Source organism: Zonotrichia leucophrys, chromosome 1A (assembly GCF_028769735.1).
Source record: "Zonotrichia leucophrys gambelii isolate GWCS_2022_RI chromosome 1A, RI_Zleu_2.0, whole genome shotgun sequence".
NCBI lineage: Eukaryota > Metazoa > Chordata > Aves > Passeriformes > Passerellidae > Zonotrichia > Zonotrichia leucophrys.
Genome location: NC_088170.1, coordinates 14867211 through 14887256, shown reverse-complemented (window position 1 = coordinate 14887256; position 20046 = coordinate 14867211). Strand labels below are relative to the sequence as shown.

Here is a 20046-nt window from a genome sequence, read left to right as displayed (position 1 = left end):
GAGTTTTCCAGACAAGATCTGAATTTGTAATCTACAAATCAGCAGAGCTCAGTTGCCATCCTCTGTATTTCATTCATTTAACACAGTGCAGAAAAGTGAAAATGAGGTTCACCTTGCGCTTTCTCTGAGGCAGCTTTATGAGATACTGAATAAAAGTGTCCAGCTGTGAAATTTAGTTTTAACAGCTGATTATGCTTTTCTACACCAAAAGTGAGGTGATCAGTTACTTATGGTCACCTTCAGACTTGCACACAGATAAGCATCTAATCAACCTGGGGTTAAAGAAGCCTTTTCTCTGCCTTTTTCTATGGGCAAGGATTTTCAGAGTTTGTTTCACAAATGATAGTCTGTGGTAACCCTAAATGAACTTACTTTGAAAAATCTTTCCAGCTTTTTCTGTCTTTGGGTCTGCAGAACACCATTTAAGTTGGTTGGGTAAAACAGCATTATTTGTGAATATCTGATAAGGAGAGAGATGAAATTTTTACTCCTATCAAGAACTCTTATTTCATAGGTGCCAGGTGAAAGTGCTCTCCTGAGGACAATAGCCATAATACAGACTTGGAACGAATAACTCATCATTTTGCATTCTCTTCTCGCTGGTCCTATGCTCCTAGTTTTATTTTTTTAGGGATGTTTTGCTCTGCTGATTGGAGGGGGAGGCAGAGATTCAACAGCATGATTGAAAATGTTGGAAAATCTCACCACTGTAACTGAGAGGAGTCATCTCTCAGTTCCTGTCCATCTCCACACTTGCACACTGCCTTGTTTTGTACCCTACAATGCACAACCAGGCCCAGCAGAAAGCAGGAAATCCATGTCTGCTGGGAATTCAACGTTTCAGCTTCAGCTGTTAGCTTGCTGCTTCAGTCTCACATGTTTTTGACTCTGAATGAGCAAGGTATGCTTTTCTGAGTGTTGTGGAACTGTGTGTTGAGAAGTTGGGATGTGAACAGGCCTGGCTAAGAGCAGGGTTTTTGGTTTGACATCAATGTAACTTGAATCACAGAGTCTGAGCCATGATTCTAGGCTGCAGATGAGGAGTTCAGCCCCTTCAATGGGCCTCATTGAAGACAGGGAGATGGTTTATCCCAGCCTTTGCAAGGGCTGTCTTCCAAACCACACCTGCCTATGGCAGAGCTGGTGATGATGTCAGGTTGGGTTGGTGAACTGCATCCAGCTGAAGGGGTCACAGAGTGCCAAAGAAACCATGGCACTATCCTGAAAATGGAAGAGAGAAAGCAAGAGTGGGTAGATCCTGAAGGAGAGGATGAGTCCACTCTGATAGGATCAACCCATGAGCAACTTTCTGCTCATGGTGCCAGAGGAAGGGATGCTGAGTGCCAGTCAACATCTCCTTCTGTCCATTCCTAAGAACGGGAAGCTGTGGTTCCCCTCACCACATTGCCCCCAAATTAAGAGTCAGCAGCAATTCCTCCTTTTGTTTGTGCTAGCCTGCCTTTTCTAGAGAAGCCACATAGTAGGCAGAAGAGGATAGCTGGCAGAGAGTCCCATTCTGCAGAGAAGAGAAACATTAGAAAATGAAGGACTTGGGAGCGAAAGGATTTTAAGAGTTCTAAAAAGGATGTGCCTTTCCCAGCTCTCTTATCTCAGGTATATTTGTGTATTTTGGATGTATATAAAGTGTTGGTGGCTTTTAGAGGTGACCGGTTCTCTCATTGTGTTATTTGGGATCCATATACTGCTGGTTTGGGCCTTTCCCAGAGTGTGTCTATACAACATTGGTGCCAGTGGTTTTGTCTGCCTTTTATGGAGTAGCATGTGGCTGGGATCTTCTCCTTCTGCTCTGAAGAAGACTGATTGCAGAAACTCTTCTCTCCTTTTCTTTCTTTTCCACTGAACTTTGTCATTACCTCTCTAAATCACGTCTGACACTTTCATCATCAGATTTCCTTGTATCCTCTATTTGCAAATTTGCAAAATTTTGCTTACAGTAATCATAAGAGGCAATCTCTGAGTGTAGTTGTGTCCTTCTGTTGGAATATTCTGGATTGGATACTGCTGTCCACATCCTGTGTCCACAGCTGTCTGGTATGGCCAGAGTACTCCAAAATCCATGTGTAGGCATTGGGTTGGTTTGACTCAAGCAGGCACAGCTGCCAGTGACAGTTTCCACGTAGCCTGTGGAGATGTTTCACATCCACCCACCTCAAATTAATTTTGTTTGGTTGCAGCACATTTTGGCTGACCTGAACTTCCCCACACATGTGTGCACTTCATGTTTTTGGAACTCAGCTTTGCCTGCAAAAGAAGTTAAAAAGGAGGCAAATGGAAGAAAAGTTCATTGAAATATTAACAAGTCGTTTTGTCTTCTGCTGGTTTTCATCAGGGTAAAAAAGAACAGCAAAACCACAACAAAAATAGCAATGAAATTACTATGGGGGGCTGAAAACATAATAGTGATAGAGTTCACTTAGCTGTGGTGGTTTCTTTTATGTGATAATATCGAGGTGTTTTATTTCTCCCCTGTGAGGTAGATCACTATTAGCCACAATTTGTAGTGTGCCCCATGTGGAGGCTGGGGAGGAGAGTTGGTGCCTCAGAGGTCACACGAGGCCGTGGAAGACCCAGCAACAGAATCCAAAGCGTCTGGACCACCCAGGGACCTGCTCATGTACCACAAGCCATCAGGGAAAGATTAACTCTAAACCCTTTTGGTTGCTCTGCACGGTATAATTGTCTAAATGAAATCAATGAATACTTGATTTGAGAGTCTCCCATTGCTCCATCCCTGCTGTTCCTAATGTTTGTTAACAGATTGCTTTGTGGCAGAGTGCAAAGGTGCCGCTCTATAAAACTGTAATGACTTCTGGAAAGGAAGTTGCCCTGTGTATTGCAGAAAGCACCATTCAGTTTTGATTGGAACATGGGGAGCTGAGGAGTTGTTATTGCTTTTAGTACAGCTACTTGGAATAAAAATTTCTGCTCAGTTATGGTTAAGATGACATTTCCTTTTCCCCTGCTTTTTTCTCTCCTTGTTTACTGGTGGAGTTGGAATGTTCTCCTTTGCCCTGGCCAGGGAGCTGGCACATGGTGAGGTCCTGGCACACCAAGGAAGAGGAGCTTCCTTTCTGTCTCCTGTGCTCCTCTGTCTGTCACCCATCCTGTTTGCTACTCCCTTGACTTTTTCTTGGCTGTTTTTTCTCAGTCCTTGGGGGTTTTCTTGTCAGTCCCCAGCCAGCTTTTTTATCCTTTCTTGCTCTCTAAGCAGCAAATGAAGTGTTTGGTGAGCTGACTGGGTTATCCCTGGTGAGGGGGTTTGGTAGTGCCAGATCTCACACTGCCTGGCTCTGGGAGCCAAGGGGACTAAAGAGGGAGAGATTGAGGCTGTAAATGAGCCCCAGTTGCACAAGCCTCTTGGCACAGCAAGGTGAGATTCATCTGAGCATTATTTTGCTGTTTCTGCAAGTTACATTTTGTCACAATTTCCCCCGGTGAAAGACCACTGACCTTTGGGCTGGCAACCCTCACTGCAGGTGTGTGGTTACTGACAGGGTAGGGGTGAAGATAATTTGCAGCACATCTCCCAGATGTCACACCTTGGACATCAGGCACAAACACTCTCACCTCCCTTCCCCCAAGGGCTGCTGTTCATTCTCTCCAGGCCTGTGCAGCGGCCTCCCTGCCCTGACAGGCTCGAGGGGGAGTGAGGCACGGGCAGAGAGGGCTCTGTGCAGTGGGACAGCTTACAGGCATGTCCACACACAGCTCCCTCCCAGAATAAGCCCCAGTCCCCAGCACACTCCTGGTGCTGCCTGACCCAGTGCCCTCTCCCTGCCAGGAGTGCTCTTGTGCCCCATCACATGCCAGCCTCACTGCTGCCCTGCAGCTGGGAGAACAACTGAGAGAATTGCAACAAGCATAATAATTACTTCAAGAATTTTGTTTCTATTTTTTTTTTAGATGTTTGTAACACTTTGTAGTAATTCTATAAATGTAAATTGTATCAAGGCACAGGAGCTATTTGTGCTCTTTGTGTCTGTTTCTGCTCCTCAGCCAGTTATCCAGTGCTTTTTGTACTATTCCATCAACCTTTCCAAGGAAATCACGTGCTTGATACTTAGCCTGTGAACAGACTCTTCTTGAAAAGCCTGATTGCTTACATGACACTAAACCTCACTCCTTTAGATCTCTTTATACAATTCTAGTCATAAAAAGTCACCTTTACACCCCCCTGCTGCCCCCCACCGTGTTTGGCAGTTTTCAAATGCTGGGGAGTGAAATAAATCTCTCCAAATTTGGGGGTCTCCAACCTGGTATCTCTAGCTTGTATTTCTTGTACTTTTTTCTTCTATTTCCTGTCCTTTTGGAGGCTTCAGCAAAGCCTGGTGCAATCAGCAGGAATTTTGACAACCACCTCAGCTGTGTACTGGGTAAGACCTCATGCCTTGGATGAGAACTTGAGAGGCCACTGTTACAAGTTACAACCAAGGACTGGCACATCCTTATTAAAATATGGAGGGGCTCTGTGTTTTATAGAAATATTGAAAAGGGGAGAAAAACTTTCTCTTTTCAAGCAGTTTTTCCACAAGCACCCATATATTCACACACTGGTATTTTGGCAAACCAATCTACTATACCACGTCAGTGAGTTAATGACAGGCTGGTGAAATGAGTGTTCACAGCTTTAAATCAGTCTTTTCTTTAGCAGCATTTAAATAACTTCATTTTTGTTCAAGGTAATCTTAGCTATAAAACTATAGGCCTGCAGGAAACCCATATATTAATTGCAAAAGCTGGGTCTGCTGTGGTTTTCCACACTGCTGATCATATATGGCATCCCAGATGAGTAGCAGATCTGATTTTATAGTCATGTTGTGTCAGGAGTTTAGACTGAGTATTAGTTGTAATTCTGTCATTTATCTCTGCTGTTTCTTTATTAATGTCTTCAGCGTTCTTGGTCTGTCCTCAATCTTTCACATTTTGTACTGATGCTTTATTACAGTGTTTTCCAAATTTTTTAAGTAAAAATCTTTCACGATGAACAGCAGTCCTTCCTTGGGAGCTGACTGAAAGCCAAATGATCTTTATTCATATAGCTATTGCCTTGCACATCCCCTCTTTGGAAATCACTGTTCCATTATGTGCTATTGCTTCTTGTCCCTACATGCCTTGATGAGCAGTAAAATACAGTGTTGACATTTAAAATATTGTCACTGGCATGGCTGATGTGTGAGTGAGTGAGTGAGTGAGTGAGTGAGTGAGGGAGTTTTCTCCACAATGGTGATTTTTCTGGGGCTCTTTGCAAATTCAGGCTCTAGTGATGGTTATTTTTTTTGTACCAGTTATGCTTGCAGTGTATTTTTGAGGTGGATTTTTGAGCTTTGCTTTGCAAACATAAATGGAACTGTTCTTCTCATTGTAGTTGCTCTCAGCCATGTCCATCCCATGCCATGTCCTCCAGCTGCCCCAAGAGGTTTGTGCAGCACACTGGATATAACACTTTATTGCATCACAGCAGTTAAATGTGAAAAAAAATCACTCTGATCTTGCATGGCCTTTATCTGCCATGCACAAACTCTCACCTAGGGTGTATTATAAACTTGGATAAACTGTCAGTATTTGAGGTTCACAGTTTGTCACTTCATTGTTGTTTTCATTGCTGTGTCTTTGATCTCACAAAAAGCTGTGCCCTGGTCAAGGCATCTGTTGACACAGTCCCCCTGGCCCACGTGGGCCTCTGAGCTCGTTAAAGGGCGAAAGAAGGTTTATGAGAGCAGAGCTTCAGAAAACACCATGGATGCCAAATAACAGCACTCCTAAAGCTGTTCTGTGTCATACTGTGGGCCTCTGCTTCAGATCTGAGCTCTCTCAGATTGCTGTCCACAACGTTCTTTCATCAGCGTGGCTGTGGCAATACAGAAATATTAGCAGTAGCTATTGTTGTGTCGATGTAGAGGAATCCATCCTGTGTGGAAACTGAGATATGAGCAGAAAATTGATGGGCCCTTTGCCCTGAGCTTACTGTCTGAATGTCTGGAAGGTAAGTGGATATTGAGAGATTTGGAAGCTAAGAGAATGAAGTTATGAGTGAAGAAGATTCAGCTTCACCAGCTGAAGATTGCTGGTGCCTTTAGGAAGGTTCCCCATCTGAAATGTGCTGCAGCTCCTCTAGCTTGGTCAGAAATCCCTCGTTGTTTCTGATGTGTCTTTTCTGGCAGTGGAGGGGCTGGCACAGAAAATCCTGGCTTGTTCTTCAGGTCACTTTGTCCAGTGGCTGTGCTGGAAAGCCCCAGCTGTGCAGTGCTAGGTTCTGTTCGCACATCAGCACGGGGCAGTCAGAAAGCACAGTGCAGATCACCAAATACACACTGTTTTAAAGAGCATGGCTGCTGTTCATGTGAAACCTGATAGCAAAATAGGCTCAATCTCAAATCCCCAGCAGGCTCTGAACACTCTGTTCTAGCCAGTCCCATCAGAGCATGAGAGGTTGACATTGTTTTCCCTTCTACTCCATGTAATAAGGAATTTCTGTTACTGATACTTATCAAGAGAGACTTCTACAGTAAAAGTTATGGACAGTTCAATGCATATCAGGAAGCAATATCTAGAGTTTTTACATGGTTTACAAATGGCATTTCCAGTTTGGAATCTGTAGCAGGTCCCTTACTCTAAACTGGCATAGTTTTAATAAGAATTCTCCATATGTCCTTGACTTGTCATTTGTTAGAAAACTGAAAATCTTAATGGTTCACATTGGAGAAATAAAGGTCAAGATACAGGCAAAGTTCCTCTGTATTACAGAAGATAATAAAAGGGGAATATATTTGCTCCTGGTTATGCTAATTCATCACTCCAAGCACGGTGTGATTGCATTCTGTCTAGTCAGTGCTCTTCTTCATATCTTAAAGAAGAGATATAGCCAAAGTAAAGGGCACTTGGAGATAGGCAGGGAAAATAATTGAGTCACAGAGAGTCTTCTGTTTGAGGAGGGATGGGAAGGATAGGGATTGTTTTAATTTAAAGAAGAGACAAATAAAAGAGAACGTGACAGTAGTGTACAGAATGATGAATGATACAGAGAAGGTGAACTGGGCACTCTTGCTTGCCCTTTTGTAAGTACAGAAGCAGAGGGACATCCAATAAAGCAGAAAGGCAAAAGTAATAACACTGTTGAAAGGGCATTTTTAAACAGTAACTATCTTGTTTCTAAGGGCTCATCTTCTTTCTCCATGATTCTAGAGCATGTCTTGAGGGGCATGCATGGACCTCTAGGAGATTAATTCAAGTTGCCTTGCTAAGCAGTTGTTGTGGTCATGCTGCAAAAGCTGCTGGTTGGATCAGATTATTTGGCTTGTGTGAGGGGGAACAACTTGTCAAATAGTCTTAAAGAACCTTTTTAGTCTCAAAAATAAGTGGAAGTTTAGGTAAAGACATTGATGTGTGTAATGATACTATCCATGCATTTGCTAGATAGAGTAAAAAATTAACTATTCAGGACAGAAATCTACTACTGATGGAAGGAATATTCCTCTGCAGTTAACCCCCATGTCATTTCTTTGCTGGTCTCCCTGAATATCTGCTCATGACACTTATATAAAATAAGTGGTTCGGCTCGGGCTGTGCTGTCAGGACCAAACAGGCTTCTGTCCCCAAGGAAGTTGCTGGAAGCACATTTATTCTTCCTGAATATCTCTTTCTGATATTCTCTTACTTTTGTATGTTTCATTTTTTATTCATCTTTATTTAATAAGTTTGTATTGAGATCCAGAAGAAAATTTATTTTGATCAGTAGATTCTAGGGAACTTCAATAAATGGACTAAATATGTACCTCTCCCCTGCCTTTTTGTTAAAAAAAAAGGGAGATAATGAGACATGCAAATTCCAGATGTGAGAGATCATGTGCTGGTTACATTATTACAGTATCTGTTTGGACCCATTGTTACTTTTAGACTTAATTCCTGTCAGGCTTTTTGTAGCTGTGCAATTATTTTATAATTCCTCACCAGGCTGTGCTATTTCATGTAGCACAATCCCAGCCCACCTGTGGTGATCATCACTTCAAAGCCCCGGTTCCTGTGGTCATTTTGAGTGTGTGCCTGCCTCATTTCTAATGGTCTGTTGTGGTAATGTCAGCTGTGGTGCTTCAGCCCTGGATCACATCTCTGAGGTGGCTTTTCCTCTCTTTCCTGCTGCAGTTTTTCCCATCTTGAAACAGGTGAAATGCCTCAGCTATTCTGGATGGAATGTACTTGCTATGATGTAGGGAAAATTGAATTTTTAGTAATTTCCTTATGCCTTATAATTAGGTCTTTGTTTCTCACTCATCTACAGGACATCATAAATGCATTTGCCAACACCTTTCTTTTTAAACTTTGTACAGCAATGGAGCATTTAAAACATCTACTACTCAACATATTGCAGATGTATTTTATCAACCATGTGAAGTGTATAATTTGTAAAAGTTTATAGAAGATACATGTTTGTGTGTATGTGTGTATATATCTATTTGCTGTGTATGTAAACTGTACAGTTAAGGATTTATTTGCCTGGTGCTACAGTCCAGCTCCCTCAGAAATAGTTACAGCCCTGGAATACCAACCTACAACCTAGTTTAGCCATATGAAGTCACTGAGAAAAATTAATTGTAAATGTAATTTAGTATTCAGAGGTATGCAAATTTTATGTCTAAACTCAAGTGAAAAGAAGCATTCAGTCTAATTTTTTGGCATTTGTCAAAAGCCTTCCAAAAACCATCCAGGCTGCAGACTAAGCTGCCTTTCATAAATCTCAACTGAGGACTTTCTGCTGACTTCTTAAGACTAAATTATTTCTATTGTTCTCGAGTAATTACATTTTTGTTGTTATCTGTGGAAAGAGCCCCACTGGTTTGAGCATGTAAGTATATGGGATTGGGGGGAAGGAGGATTTGTGTTAGTTAAGTGGAGATGATAAAGCTGAAAACATAGCAGGACATAAATCAGATTTTTCTTCTTTTTCTAGTTGGCTTGTCACAATAAAACATTGCAACAGATGCTGAAACCAGGGTCAGATCCAGATGAAGGAGATGAAGCCTTGAGGTTTTATGCCAAACATACGGCACAGATAGAGGTAAAGGATTGCTCTCCAGAAGATGGACTGTGAGACAAGTCTGCATCTTGTGTGGGGTGTATCTCCTCTCTTTAGGCTTCCAAACGGTGTGGGTTATTTTTGAGGAGAAGGTTGAATAATATGCTTTTGGCTGTGGAAGATGAAGGAATACACCTATATTAGAAGTTAGGGAAATAATGACTGTGGACAGGAGCTGTGTCATGAAGTCAAGAATTGTCCTGTACGGTACATCACTCAAATAAATAATCATGAGTTTCAAAGCCACTGATTCTGGCTGGTCAGATTAAAACTCTGGCTGGAGTACAAAGAGGTTTTGAAGTGGTGTAGATATTCAATATGGCTTTTGTTTAAAATACCAAGGCTTGGCCGGCTTCAGCAGTTCTGTTCTCTATTTTAAATTCTAACCTGCCTTGGGTTGGACTTAGGTAGAGGTCCACAGAGGTATCCCACCACAGGATGGGTGGAAGATCCACGGCCTTGGTTGTCCAGGGGGTATCTCAGTGCTTCTCTTAATGCTTTTATTTTATTTTAATACTTTGGCTGCTGCTGAGATCTCTCTTAGCAATTATCAGCCAGTTTATCTGGGTAGCTTGTAAATTTAGGCATTAAACAAGCGCTATGGTCAACTTTTATGTGGCCAATAGCTTCTTCTAGAAAAGTGAAACTCAACCCAGCATTGCTGCTATACAAAGTAGATAACTGCTTGTCTTGGAAAGCAGTCCTAGGCCTGTTTGGTGTTTCAGATATTATCTCCCCTATATTAATGTATCTCATTTGTTTGTTTTGAAATTCAAATAGTGGTGTTTTGTTATTTTCACCGTGGCTGCACAGAGGCATGGTTGTAGGAGTCTAAAAGGGTTTTCTACCCATTTCTGTAATTTTAGTAATGCAGAGTCAACGATCAGAATGGTGAAGCAATTTTGATGGCAGTGTGGTGAGATGAAATAAAATCCAGCTCGCTCACCAGTAGCTTGGTAGGTGCTGAAATGCAAACAATTCAAAACCTTGGATTTTGTCAAGTAAAAAGATAAAGACTGACAAGATATGGGTGCTGCCTGAGTGATATTTTTGCATGTTCACCTTTACAATTTATCCCATCATAGAAATAGATTCAAGATGAGAAAAGCATTTTGTAATCAGAGCAGAAAGCCTCTGAACTTCTCTACTTTTTACTGGGTCACATTTGTTTCAATTTGCTGACAAATTGAAGCATTCTGAATTGCAACATTTTTTATATTTGGCAAAGCCTGAACCTAGGTTTTTCTTGAGACATATTTGCCACCTTATTCAGGCAGGCTTTTGAAAATAAAAACAGCTTTACTCTGTTTTGGGGCTGATTGGTCCAACTTTATTGTAATGTTCAAATAATTAATGCATTCATTTGTAAATAAAAGGGGAGCTGTGAACAAGAAAAGACATGACAAAATGATTGGATAGTCACTGACTGTGGCAAAAATGTACATTTTATTTATAGATTGTTCGCCATGATAGAACAATGGAAAAGATTGTCTTTCCTGTCCCCAATATTTGTGAGTTCCTCACTCGGGAATCCAAAAGTCGGGTGTTCAATACAACAGAGAGAGATGAGCAAGGGAGCAAAGTCAATGACTTTTTCCAGCAGACTGAGGATCTGTACAACGAGATGAAATGGCAAAAGAAAATTAGAAGTAAGTACTGTAATTTGAAAAAAAATAGCTTCATTATGCTAAAACCTTGCTTTTAAACCTTCAAATACTTGCATTTTAATGATACACTGTTCTCTGTTCACTCTGACACTACAACAGGCAAAACTGTTCTGGGCTTGAGAGTGCAGGTGTGCTGAGACACTTGCATGCCACCATAAAAAAAGTGTAATATGGAGCAGCCATTAATGTGTTCAAGATGACGTTTTGGACTCCAAAAGTTAAACTGAGGGATGGAAGAACTGTGTGTAGTTCTACTAGTCTTGATAGTGTTGCACCTAATTAAACCAAGGCCCCTAATATTTAGCAAAAACATGTGTAGCTGCATATTTGAGGTTTGCAGATTCCTGAAGGGCCATTAAAAGACTTGTAAATGTCAGTCACTTAAAAACGTCTCTCACCAGAACCTCAGCTGCTTTAAATCTGCCCAGCTCCCATGGAGTCAGTGTCCCTCTGCCAGTCCACATCAGCCTGGCATGACTGTGCTGCAGGGTGTCCCAGTTTGCCCATACTGGTGTGTGGCCCATGGTACTGGGGAGGCACCAGTGTGGCTTTGAGCTGCTTGGTCAAGATCATGGGGGACAGGTCAAAGTAGGAGGGGCAGGGAAGCCCCAGCAGGTACCCTGAATGTCTTTAGCTCCCTGGTGGGCACTACAGCTGCTGGCCCTTGGCAGAAATGGGGCTATTGCCAATGTGCCTGCATCAGGAGGCTCCTGCCAGCTCAGCCATGTCAACTCTGCCCTTGGCTTTTGGAGAAGAAAGTTGTATTTTATATATCATAGAATCACAGAATGGTGTGGGTTGGGAGGGACCTTAAAGACCACACAGTTCCACCCCCCTGCCATGGGCAGGGACACCTCCCACTATCCCAGGTTGCTCAGAGCCCCATCCAGCCTGGCCTTGGACACCGCCAGAGATGGGGCACCCACAGATGCTCTGGGCACCCTGTGCCAGGGCCTCAGCACCCTCACAGGGAACAATTTCTTCCTGATATCTAATCTAAACCTACCCTTAGTTTGAAGCCATTCCCCCTTGTCCTGTCACTCCAGGCCCTTCTAAAGAGAGACTCTTTAAGCTCCCTTCAGGCACTGGAATGCTGCAATGAGGTCACCCCAAAGCCTTCTCTTTTCCAGGCTGAACATATGTAAAAATGGCTTAAAGTGATCCCTTCATTCACTGCTAAAATGCAGATGTTCTTGGAGTGTCACACATTATCTGCTCACAGCAACTATCAGGAAGGAAAGAAGAAATAGAGTTTAGAGCAGCATGATAGTCAGAGCAATGTGGGAGCATCCTGAATGTGATGGAAACATGGATGTTATTGCAATTTCTTATATGTCAATTCTCAGGCTGTTATTTTCAGCAGCAGCAAGTCTTCAGTGTAAACCCCATCAACCCAAATCAGCTTCTCTTGGTTGCACCCTAAAAACTTAGTAGTGACAAACTGACCAGAATAGAAGTTGAAAAATATATGATTCCAGAATCTGCAGAATATTTGGGAATAAAAGTCATTGTATTGTAGAAAAATTACTTCAGTAAAAAAAAAAATCATATCTAGGAGCTTGGCATTAGAAACACAAATAAAAGTGCCAACTCAACAATTAGATAGACCAGACTTGCCTAATGCTATAAACAAATAAAATGGGTCTATTTTTATTCAGAGCAGAAATTTCTCTATTTTCTTCATCAGTGGAATAGCCCACAAGTCTCCATGTTGGGTTTTTTTATTATTTGAAAAGATAATTCAGGTTGAAGCTGGGTTCATTCTTTAGCCAAGTGTCTGTTAGCATGAAGTCTGTGCTGCTTAAATTGACAGGTGCCATTTTTGCAGTGCCTCCAAATGCTTGAATCTCAGCAGTCAGCAGCACAAGGTTATCACAGTGAAATCTGAATATTTACCTAATTGCTACTAAAGACTATTTGGCCTAAAGCCTGAGGCAGTCATATGCACTTGAGGGAATCTGCTGTTTACAAAACCTTCACTGGGTGCTCTGCATACTTGCAGGAAGTTTTCAGTACTCTAAAATTCTGTTAATAGGGATGTATCATGTGTGAAACCTCTCTGACCAGAGATGTTTCTACACTATTGCACATAGGATCTTGTTTCAAATGTTCTTTTAAACGAATTTTAGTGCATTAATATATATGAAGTCCTTGCCTGAGTTTTAGCACACTCTGATCTTGTTGCTGACCTTCTTGCTGAACCACGTATGTGACTCTGGACCCAAATTCAACCCTGTTTTGCCCCTTTTTAGTCTTTTCTAGCGAGGCTGTAGGATCTTTGGGATATAACAACTATTTCTGTGTGTTTGTACAACACTTCACATACGGAGATCATGGCTTGTTTGAGTCCTTTGAAGCAGGAGTACAGAGCTGTTTGTCAGCAGGTGACCATGGGCTTCTGAGCATCACACAGGAAATAGTCAGCTTTTCTAGAAACAAAACCCAGGCAGACCAGATTTTGCCTGCTTCCCAAGCAGATCAAAATGCTTTTAGTTTGACAGAGGTGGGGAAAATGCTGCAGTTCTGAAACCATGCCTATTCCATGGTTCTTTGCCTATGTCATTGGTGTACTTGATCCAAATAGGTCATCTGGATGGTACATTCTGGGTGTTCTGGTTGACTGGCATTCAGAGTGCTAAAATCTATTTGCTTGCTTGGTTTTATGTCTCCATGCACAGAAGCTGCAGAATCAGATGCAGCTGAAAAGACTCTCTTGCTAAATATCCAGGCCTAAAATCTTACCAGAGGCAAAACTCCAGTATATATAAACTGTATTGTGATCTGTGGATTAAAGGCTCTGCTTGAAACTTTGTTTTATGGCAAATTTATGTTTAATATTTGTCTATTTTAGTTTATTTTAATGATCTGCATATTTTCTACATTAATCTGTATTTAATTCCCTTGGGGCCATTGGTGATTGAGTTTCTGCTTGCTTTCAGCTTATTGACTGCTGCTTTTCTCCCTTTCTAGATAATCCAGCCCTCTTTTGGTTCTCCAGACACATCTCTCTCTGGGGAAGCATTTCCTTCAACCTTGCTGTATTCATCAATTTAGCAGTTGCTCTCTTCTACCCTTTTGGAGATGATGGAGATGAAGGCAAGTAGAATTGGTCTTATTTTTTGTTTTGATTTTAGCTGTTTTCATTTCTTAGGTAACAAATAAAGCTACATTTTCAGGTGCAGTGATATCTGGAAGCCATTTAGTGTCTCCTAAGTAGCTGCCAGATGTTGTCTGAAATGTGGTGGTTGATCTGTGTGTCACGTGGCCCACACAATGCAGAGCAGAATGGACAGAGCATAAGCTGGAGATTATCTAGATGATCTCAGCTAATTTTTTTATATTGCCATATTGCAGTGTCCTACTGCACACATTTAGCTGCAGCTTCTGAACTGAAGGAGGATTCCTGGCAGCAGAGGGATAGAGATTCCTTAGGGCTGACCAAATTGAATGACTTGCAGTCTTGAAAACATATGGAAGAGAATTATTTGAAAACTAGCTTGTTGGCTTTTGACTGTATTGTTTATTGGGATAAAAGGGCATAACTTTTGCAGAGGAGAAATGCATTATGTAAAAATACTATTAAAGCTTATGATTCTGTCTCTGCATCATCCCATGCCACAGGAAATATTTAATGAAGTTTTTTATTTGCTATAAATGCAGCAGACTAGCAGGAGGCCTCTTTGAAGCCCAAACAAGCTTAATTGGGATAAAGGACACTAAATAGTTTAGAATACTGGTAATGGGAGCAGAGCCATTCACCTCTGGGCCTTTGATTCGTGGCCAGTCAGTAATGTGACTGAAAGTCACCTCTGTCTGATGGCATGTGAACTGGGCTGGTGGAAGCAGTCCAGCTTCTAGTAGATACATGTGCTTTTCACAAACACCACAGCTGGCACCAGCAAACATTCCTGCTGCCTGGTGGAAGAGAAAGGCAGCAGATTAAAATATATTGGCACGGGGACCACGCTGCCCTGGCAGCCCATGGGGTGGTCTCTGCAGGTCACAGCTCAGGCAGCCCCACAGCCTCGGGGAGTGAGGCAGGGCTGTGCCCTGGAGAAGGGAAGCATCTCGTGCTTTATAAACTGGGGAGTCACTCAGAGCACATTAGAGCCCACGGAGGATGGGAGGAGAAATAAAGGGTTAAAAATAAACCTTTTAAGCTACTAAATTTTAGCTAATCTATACTCGTGGAAATCCTCTAGTCTGCAATCAGTAGGTATTAATACTTATTCTGAACTGCAGATTTATATGGCATTAGTTTAAGTGGCCCCAGTAATCCAGTGACAGCTCATTTCAGGATTCCAGCTCCTGGAGCTTGTAAAGCCAAAGTGACTCCTGAGCAATAAGGAATAGGTGTGGCCAAATCAGATTAGCAGGTCATGAGGCAGCTCCATACTTTCAGCCTCCCTCTCCACCAAAGCCTCATCCAACAGCTGGAGTTTGTCTCCCATTTTTCCCCTTCACCCTGTGTAAATCCACCTCTGTTCACCTGTCTGAGGTGCCTGGGCTGATCTAATCATCCCAAAATGCTACCTTTTAGTAGGTACTTGCAGTTCTTATGTAACAGGACATAAGCAAATCTGCTCCAGCTGAAGGCTGCTCCTGAAGGGAGCCTAAAAGAAATAAAAGGAGACAAGGGCACATGGTGACAGGACAAGGGGGAATGGCTTCAAGCTGACAGAGAGCAGGTTCAGATTGGATATTGGGAAGAAATTGTTCCCTGTGAGGGTGGTGAGGCCCTGGCACAGGTTGCCCAGAGCAGCTGTGGCTGCCCCATCCCTGGCAGCGTCCAAGACCAGGTTGGATGGGGCTTGGAGCAACCTGGGATAGTGGAAGGTGTCCCTCTCCATTGCAGGGAAAATGGAAATTGATGATCTTTGAGGTCTCTTCCAACCCAAACCATGATTCTGTGAAGACTCCTTGCCTCTGCAAGGAGTGGGTGCCTGTCTGCACATGGTGCTGGTGTGGGTCCTGCAACGTGAAATTGCTGGACATGCAGTAGGGAAAAAGGAAAACTGGTTTGTGAAAGAACCACAGAGAACTTTGGCCTTGTCTTTCAGATGGGCTTGAAAGTAATTTTTTTTAGGATCCATTAAAAGTTTCCAAATCTTGTTGGCAAAGAAGTTCTCTGATAGAGCTGACCTTGAACCTCCCACCAGGGATAGAAACACTCCTGAACTTTGGAAAAGTTCGGATGCCATCTGAATGTTGAGGCTAGGGCCCGGTCTCATTGTTTTTTAATCCCAGTGATGCTGCTCAGCTGTGTATCTGTTGCCAAAGAGATTCCTATTGTGAGTCTAGCTAAATTTTCTATTCCCTTCTCCCCCATCACTGACCTCTCAGTTCATCCCGTAACAATAGAAGTCAGTGTACAAGTGTGACAGTGCCCTGAGATCTGAATGTGCTTTTTATATCCCAGCAGCATGGTGTGTTTCCAGAGCTTTAAGTAGAGAGGAGAGGGAAAACAGGGGCATCGCTCAAAGCTCGGGTAGCGCCTGGAGCCAGCATCTTGCAGAGCAGCGGGGACGGGCAGTGCGGGCGGCGGGAGCCGGGCCCCGCTGCGTGGCCGGAGCCGAGCGCGGCCTGAGCGCTGCGGGCCCTGCTCGGGCCCATCCCGATGTGCCCGGGCTGATCCCGCTGTGCCCAGCGCTGCCCGGGCCCATCCCGCTGTGCCCAGCGCTGCCCGGGCCCATCCCGCTGTGCCCAGCGCTCCACTCCCTGCCCGGGCCGATCCCGCTGTGCCCAGCGCTGCCGGGGCCGATCGCGCTGTGCCCGCGCAGCAGGTCCTGCCCAGGCTGATCCCGCTGTGCCCAGCTCCCCGCTCCCTGTCCGGGCCGATCCCGCTGTGCCCAGCGCTGCCCGGGCCGATCCCGCTGTGCCCGCGCTGCAGGCCCTGTCCGGGCCGATCCCGCTGTGCCCAGCTCCCCGCTCCCTGCCCGGGCCCATCCCGCTGTGCCCGCGCTGGAGGCCCTGCCCAGGCTGATCCCGCTGTGCCCAGCGCTGCCCAGGCTGATCCCGCTGTGCCCAGCTCCCCGCTCCCTGCCCGGGCCGGTCCCGCTGTGCCCAGCGCTGCGCTGCCCTGCAGAGGCGGAGGCTCCCGCGGAACAGCCGCGGCCCTTCGGGAGGTCGCTGCTTTTTCGGGAGCCGCGGCTGGAAACGTGGCACTGCAGCGCGCTGCCACTTGCCGTGCTGCCCCCAGGACCGGCTATTTCTGTAGCTGAGCAATCATGGAATCAGAGCGGAGGGGCCCTAATGATCCCTGAAGGAGGGAACTGATTAGTGACTTGCTTCAGGAGAAGGGTAAACTGTTCCATCTCTGAGCACTCCCTGGATTTTAATGGAAATTTCATTAGCTGCTCGTATTATTACCTGTGCGAAAAGCAACAATACTCTGAGAATAATAGCTCCTGCTGCAATTAGGACAAGCCGTGGTCAGCAGTTGTAATGCATGAATCACGCTTTTGTTAGCTCTGCTGGCAAAGGAATTGATCTTTTGGATCCGTTTCTTGGTGAAAAATGGAGTCTCCAAAGATGCCTTTCTCAAATCTCCCTTTCTCCTCTGCACAGGCACGCTCTCACCGTTGTTTTCCGTGCTCCTCTGGATAGCAGTGGCGTTTTGCACAGCAATGCTGTTTTTCATCTCCAAGCCTGTTGGCATTCGACCCTTTTTGGTGTCTGTTATTCTCAGGTCTATATATACTATAGGGCTCGGTCCTACCTTGATACTCCTTGGTGCTGCTAATGTAAGTACTTCAAAAGCAACCAGAATTTCCCTTTCAGCAGAGGAAAAGATATTAAGGGTCTCCTATTAAAAAACTCATTTGATTAGAGCTGTGCAAAAACTTCTTTTTCTAGTTCATTGTTTAAGCCAAAAAAATAAATAATTTCCAGTCATCCTGAAACAGCAGTGTCAGCGAAGTGGGAAACTAAGAAAAAAGTTGGTTTAGTTTTGTGCATATGCAAATATTTTAAAAAGGAAAACAACATGAAATTTAAAGAAATATTGCTGCATAAGGGCAATAAAATCTACAGTTTCTCATGTTAAAAGAATAGTTTTCTCTACCAATACTCTCAGCACTATTGACACAAATTTGTGAAATGTTTCTGAGACCTTAAATATATTTTCAGGAAGAAAAGAGTTTTCAAAATTAAAAATTCTCTCAGCCCTTTGCCAGATCTCTTAACTTAGCCATGAATAAGTCTGCATGCTTACTGAGCTTGGTAAGATACACAGTCGTGCTCACAAGTCATCTATTTAAATTTCTGCCTGACTGCTACAGCTCTAATTCACCCCAGCACGAAGTATTGGGCTGTTTGCCACCAGTTCTGTATGTGAGAATTTCACATACTGAAAAATACCCAGACATATAGTCACAGGTAAAGGCAAGTAAGCAGCACTTGCCCGTGTCAAATTTGGTAGCAAAGGAGTCGTGTTGAGTCCTCATTCCTTGTCCTGGACTGCCAGAGAGATGAGGTGAGACCCTTTCCTGTTCACTGCTGCTCACGTGCAGGCAAAGCTCAGGAGCCATGGAGAATCTGATGCTGTTGTTTAAATGCTATACTTCAAAAATGTCCTCAGTTCTGAGGGGTTTTTTTAGATATTTTAACTTGAACATGATCTGAAGGAAATAGATCTCACATACACACCCCCCACACACACTTTCTGTTGTGTTTCTATTGTTCTCTTGTAGTAGCATACCTAGCTACTCTTACAGAGTCTCGGGTCCAAACTCAGAATTGCTGGGAGTTCACTCCCCAGCTGGATTTTAATGCCTTGTGACATTAACCCTGCCCACCTATTCACTAATGTTATAGGAATAAATCACAATGTGATGAGGCACAGTGCAGAGTTGGAGAGGTGATGTACTTCCACTCACCCTCACGGGCTCATTCCCAGCGTGCTGTCATAGCTGGATTTCCCTCACCTCACTCCAGCTATCCAAAGGTTGTGCATTTAGTCAAACCAAGCTATCTAGACAGCAGCCCAAACAATAAATACCAGGATTTTTCTGAGGCATAAACCTAGCCTTTGCTCCCTCCCACAGCTCTGTAACAAAATCGTGTTCCTGGTGAGCTTTGTGGGGAACCGTGGGACCTTCACCCGTGGCTACAGAGCGGTCATCATGGACATGGCTTTTCTCTACCACGTGGCTTATGTCCTAGTCTGCATGCTGGGCCTCTGTGTGCACGAGTTCTTCTACAGCTTCCTGGTAAGTACGTGCTGCTGTGGAGGGGAAAACTTTGCAAAAATAGAAAATACCGTTACCCTGCAGCTGTCTTCAATTTCTTCCTGACAATCAAGCCAAATCATGTGTATTTTTAGCATGCCGTTGTGTTGCTGCCCCTTAGGAGCTGCTGTTTTTATTAGAACCTGTTTCTGTTAGGACTTATTTTATCTGTTTTAGAGCTGAAAGTTTGTTCCTTTCTTCTCAGACAGTCATCACCCAGCCCACTCCTTTTTCTCAGCTTTCTCCATATTCTGTGTCCAACGTTCCTGTGCCTTCTGTCAGTCCTAACATTTCGGGGGCACTTGTCCAGGGGTGTGTGCGTCACACCTGTACCAAAGGATCCCATTCCTCATCCCCAATACATTTTTAACAAATTACTTAGAAATGGGGATGGAATGCCTTTGGTGTAGCAGGAAGATTCATCACTTGAAATGTTTCTCACTTCATTTTCTTTTGTTGCCATTTTCCAGATGGAATGCCTTTTAATAATGTGGTACAGGTGCAGTGAAAATGAATCACACAAAATTATGCTAAACTCCACTAACTGCTCCCTTCATGCTGAGGAGCAGTAAAAGGTGTTTCACTGCTCTTGTTTGCTAATCCTTTTGCTCTATAGTGGAACATGTGAAACTTGTAGGGACACTAACTAAATTGTGGTCATTACCTTTCCTGTCTTTTTTCTCAGCTTCCTGAATAGTGGTGAACTCCCAGCATTTCAAAGATGTGTTAAGCATACTAAAATTTTCAGGACTTCAGTGCTAACTCAGGTAGAGTTCCTGTTGAAGCCAGACTTTCCAGATTTTGACACTAAAGTCTGCTTCAAAGTTTGGGAAGATTTCTAAGGAGCCAAGATTGTGGCTGTAGGTGCAGAACCCTCTTGAAATGGATGCAACTCTCCAGCTTGCAAAATGCACAAGTTATTTGATGTTCTTTCAATGATCTCTGTTTGAAAATACTTTGCAAAGTGTCAAGCAGCTTAAGAAACATTTTACTGTACTGTACATGTACTTACTTTTTTTCAGTGACTGCTATTGACCAATGTCCATGATTCATGGACTTT

General features: G+C 43.6%; 1 protein-coding gene across 7 annotated transcripts in view; it reads left to right on the top strand.

Moving 5' to 3' along the window:
* Nucleotides 1–20046, top strand: part of ITPR2 (inositol 1,4,5-trisphosphate receptor type 2) — a 244366-nt gene that overhangs the window by 188933 nt on the left and 35387 nt on the right. For all 7 annotated transcript variants that reach the window (XM_064701183.1, XM_064701180.1, XM_064701196.1 and 4 more), the window contains 5 exons: nucleotides 8966–9073; nucleotides 10548–10740; nucleotides 13729–13854; nucleotides 17326–17501; nucleotides 18804–18968. In XM_064701183.1, the coding sequence (XP_064557253.1) occupies nucleotides 8966–9073; nucleotides 10548–10740; nucleotides 13729–13854; nucleotides 17326–17501; nucleotides 18804–18968 (768 nt within the window). The remainder of the gene's footprint in view (nucleotides 1–8965; nucleotides 9074–10547; nucleotides 10741–13728; nucleotides 13855–17325; nucleotides 17502–18803; nucleotides 18969–20046) is intronic.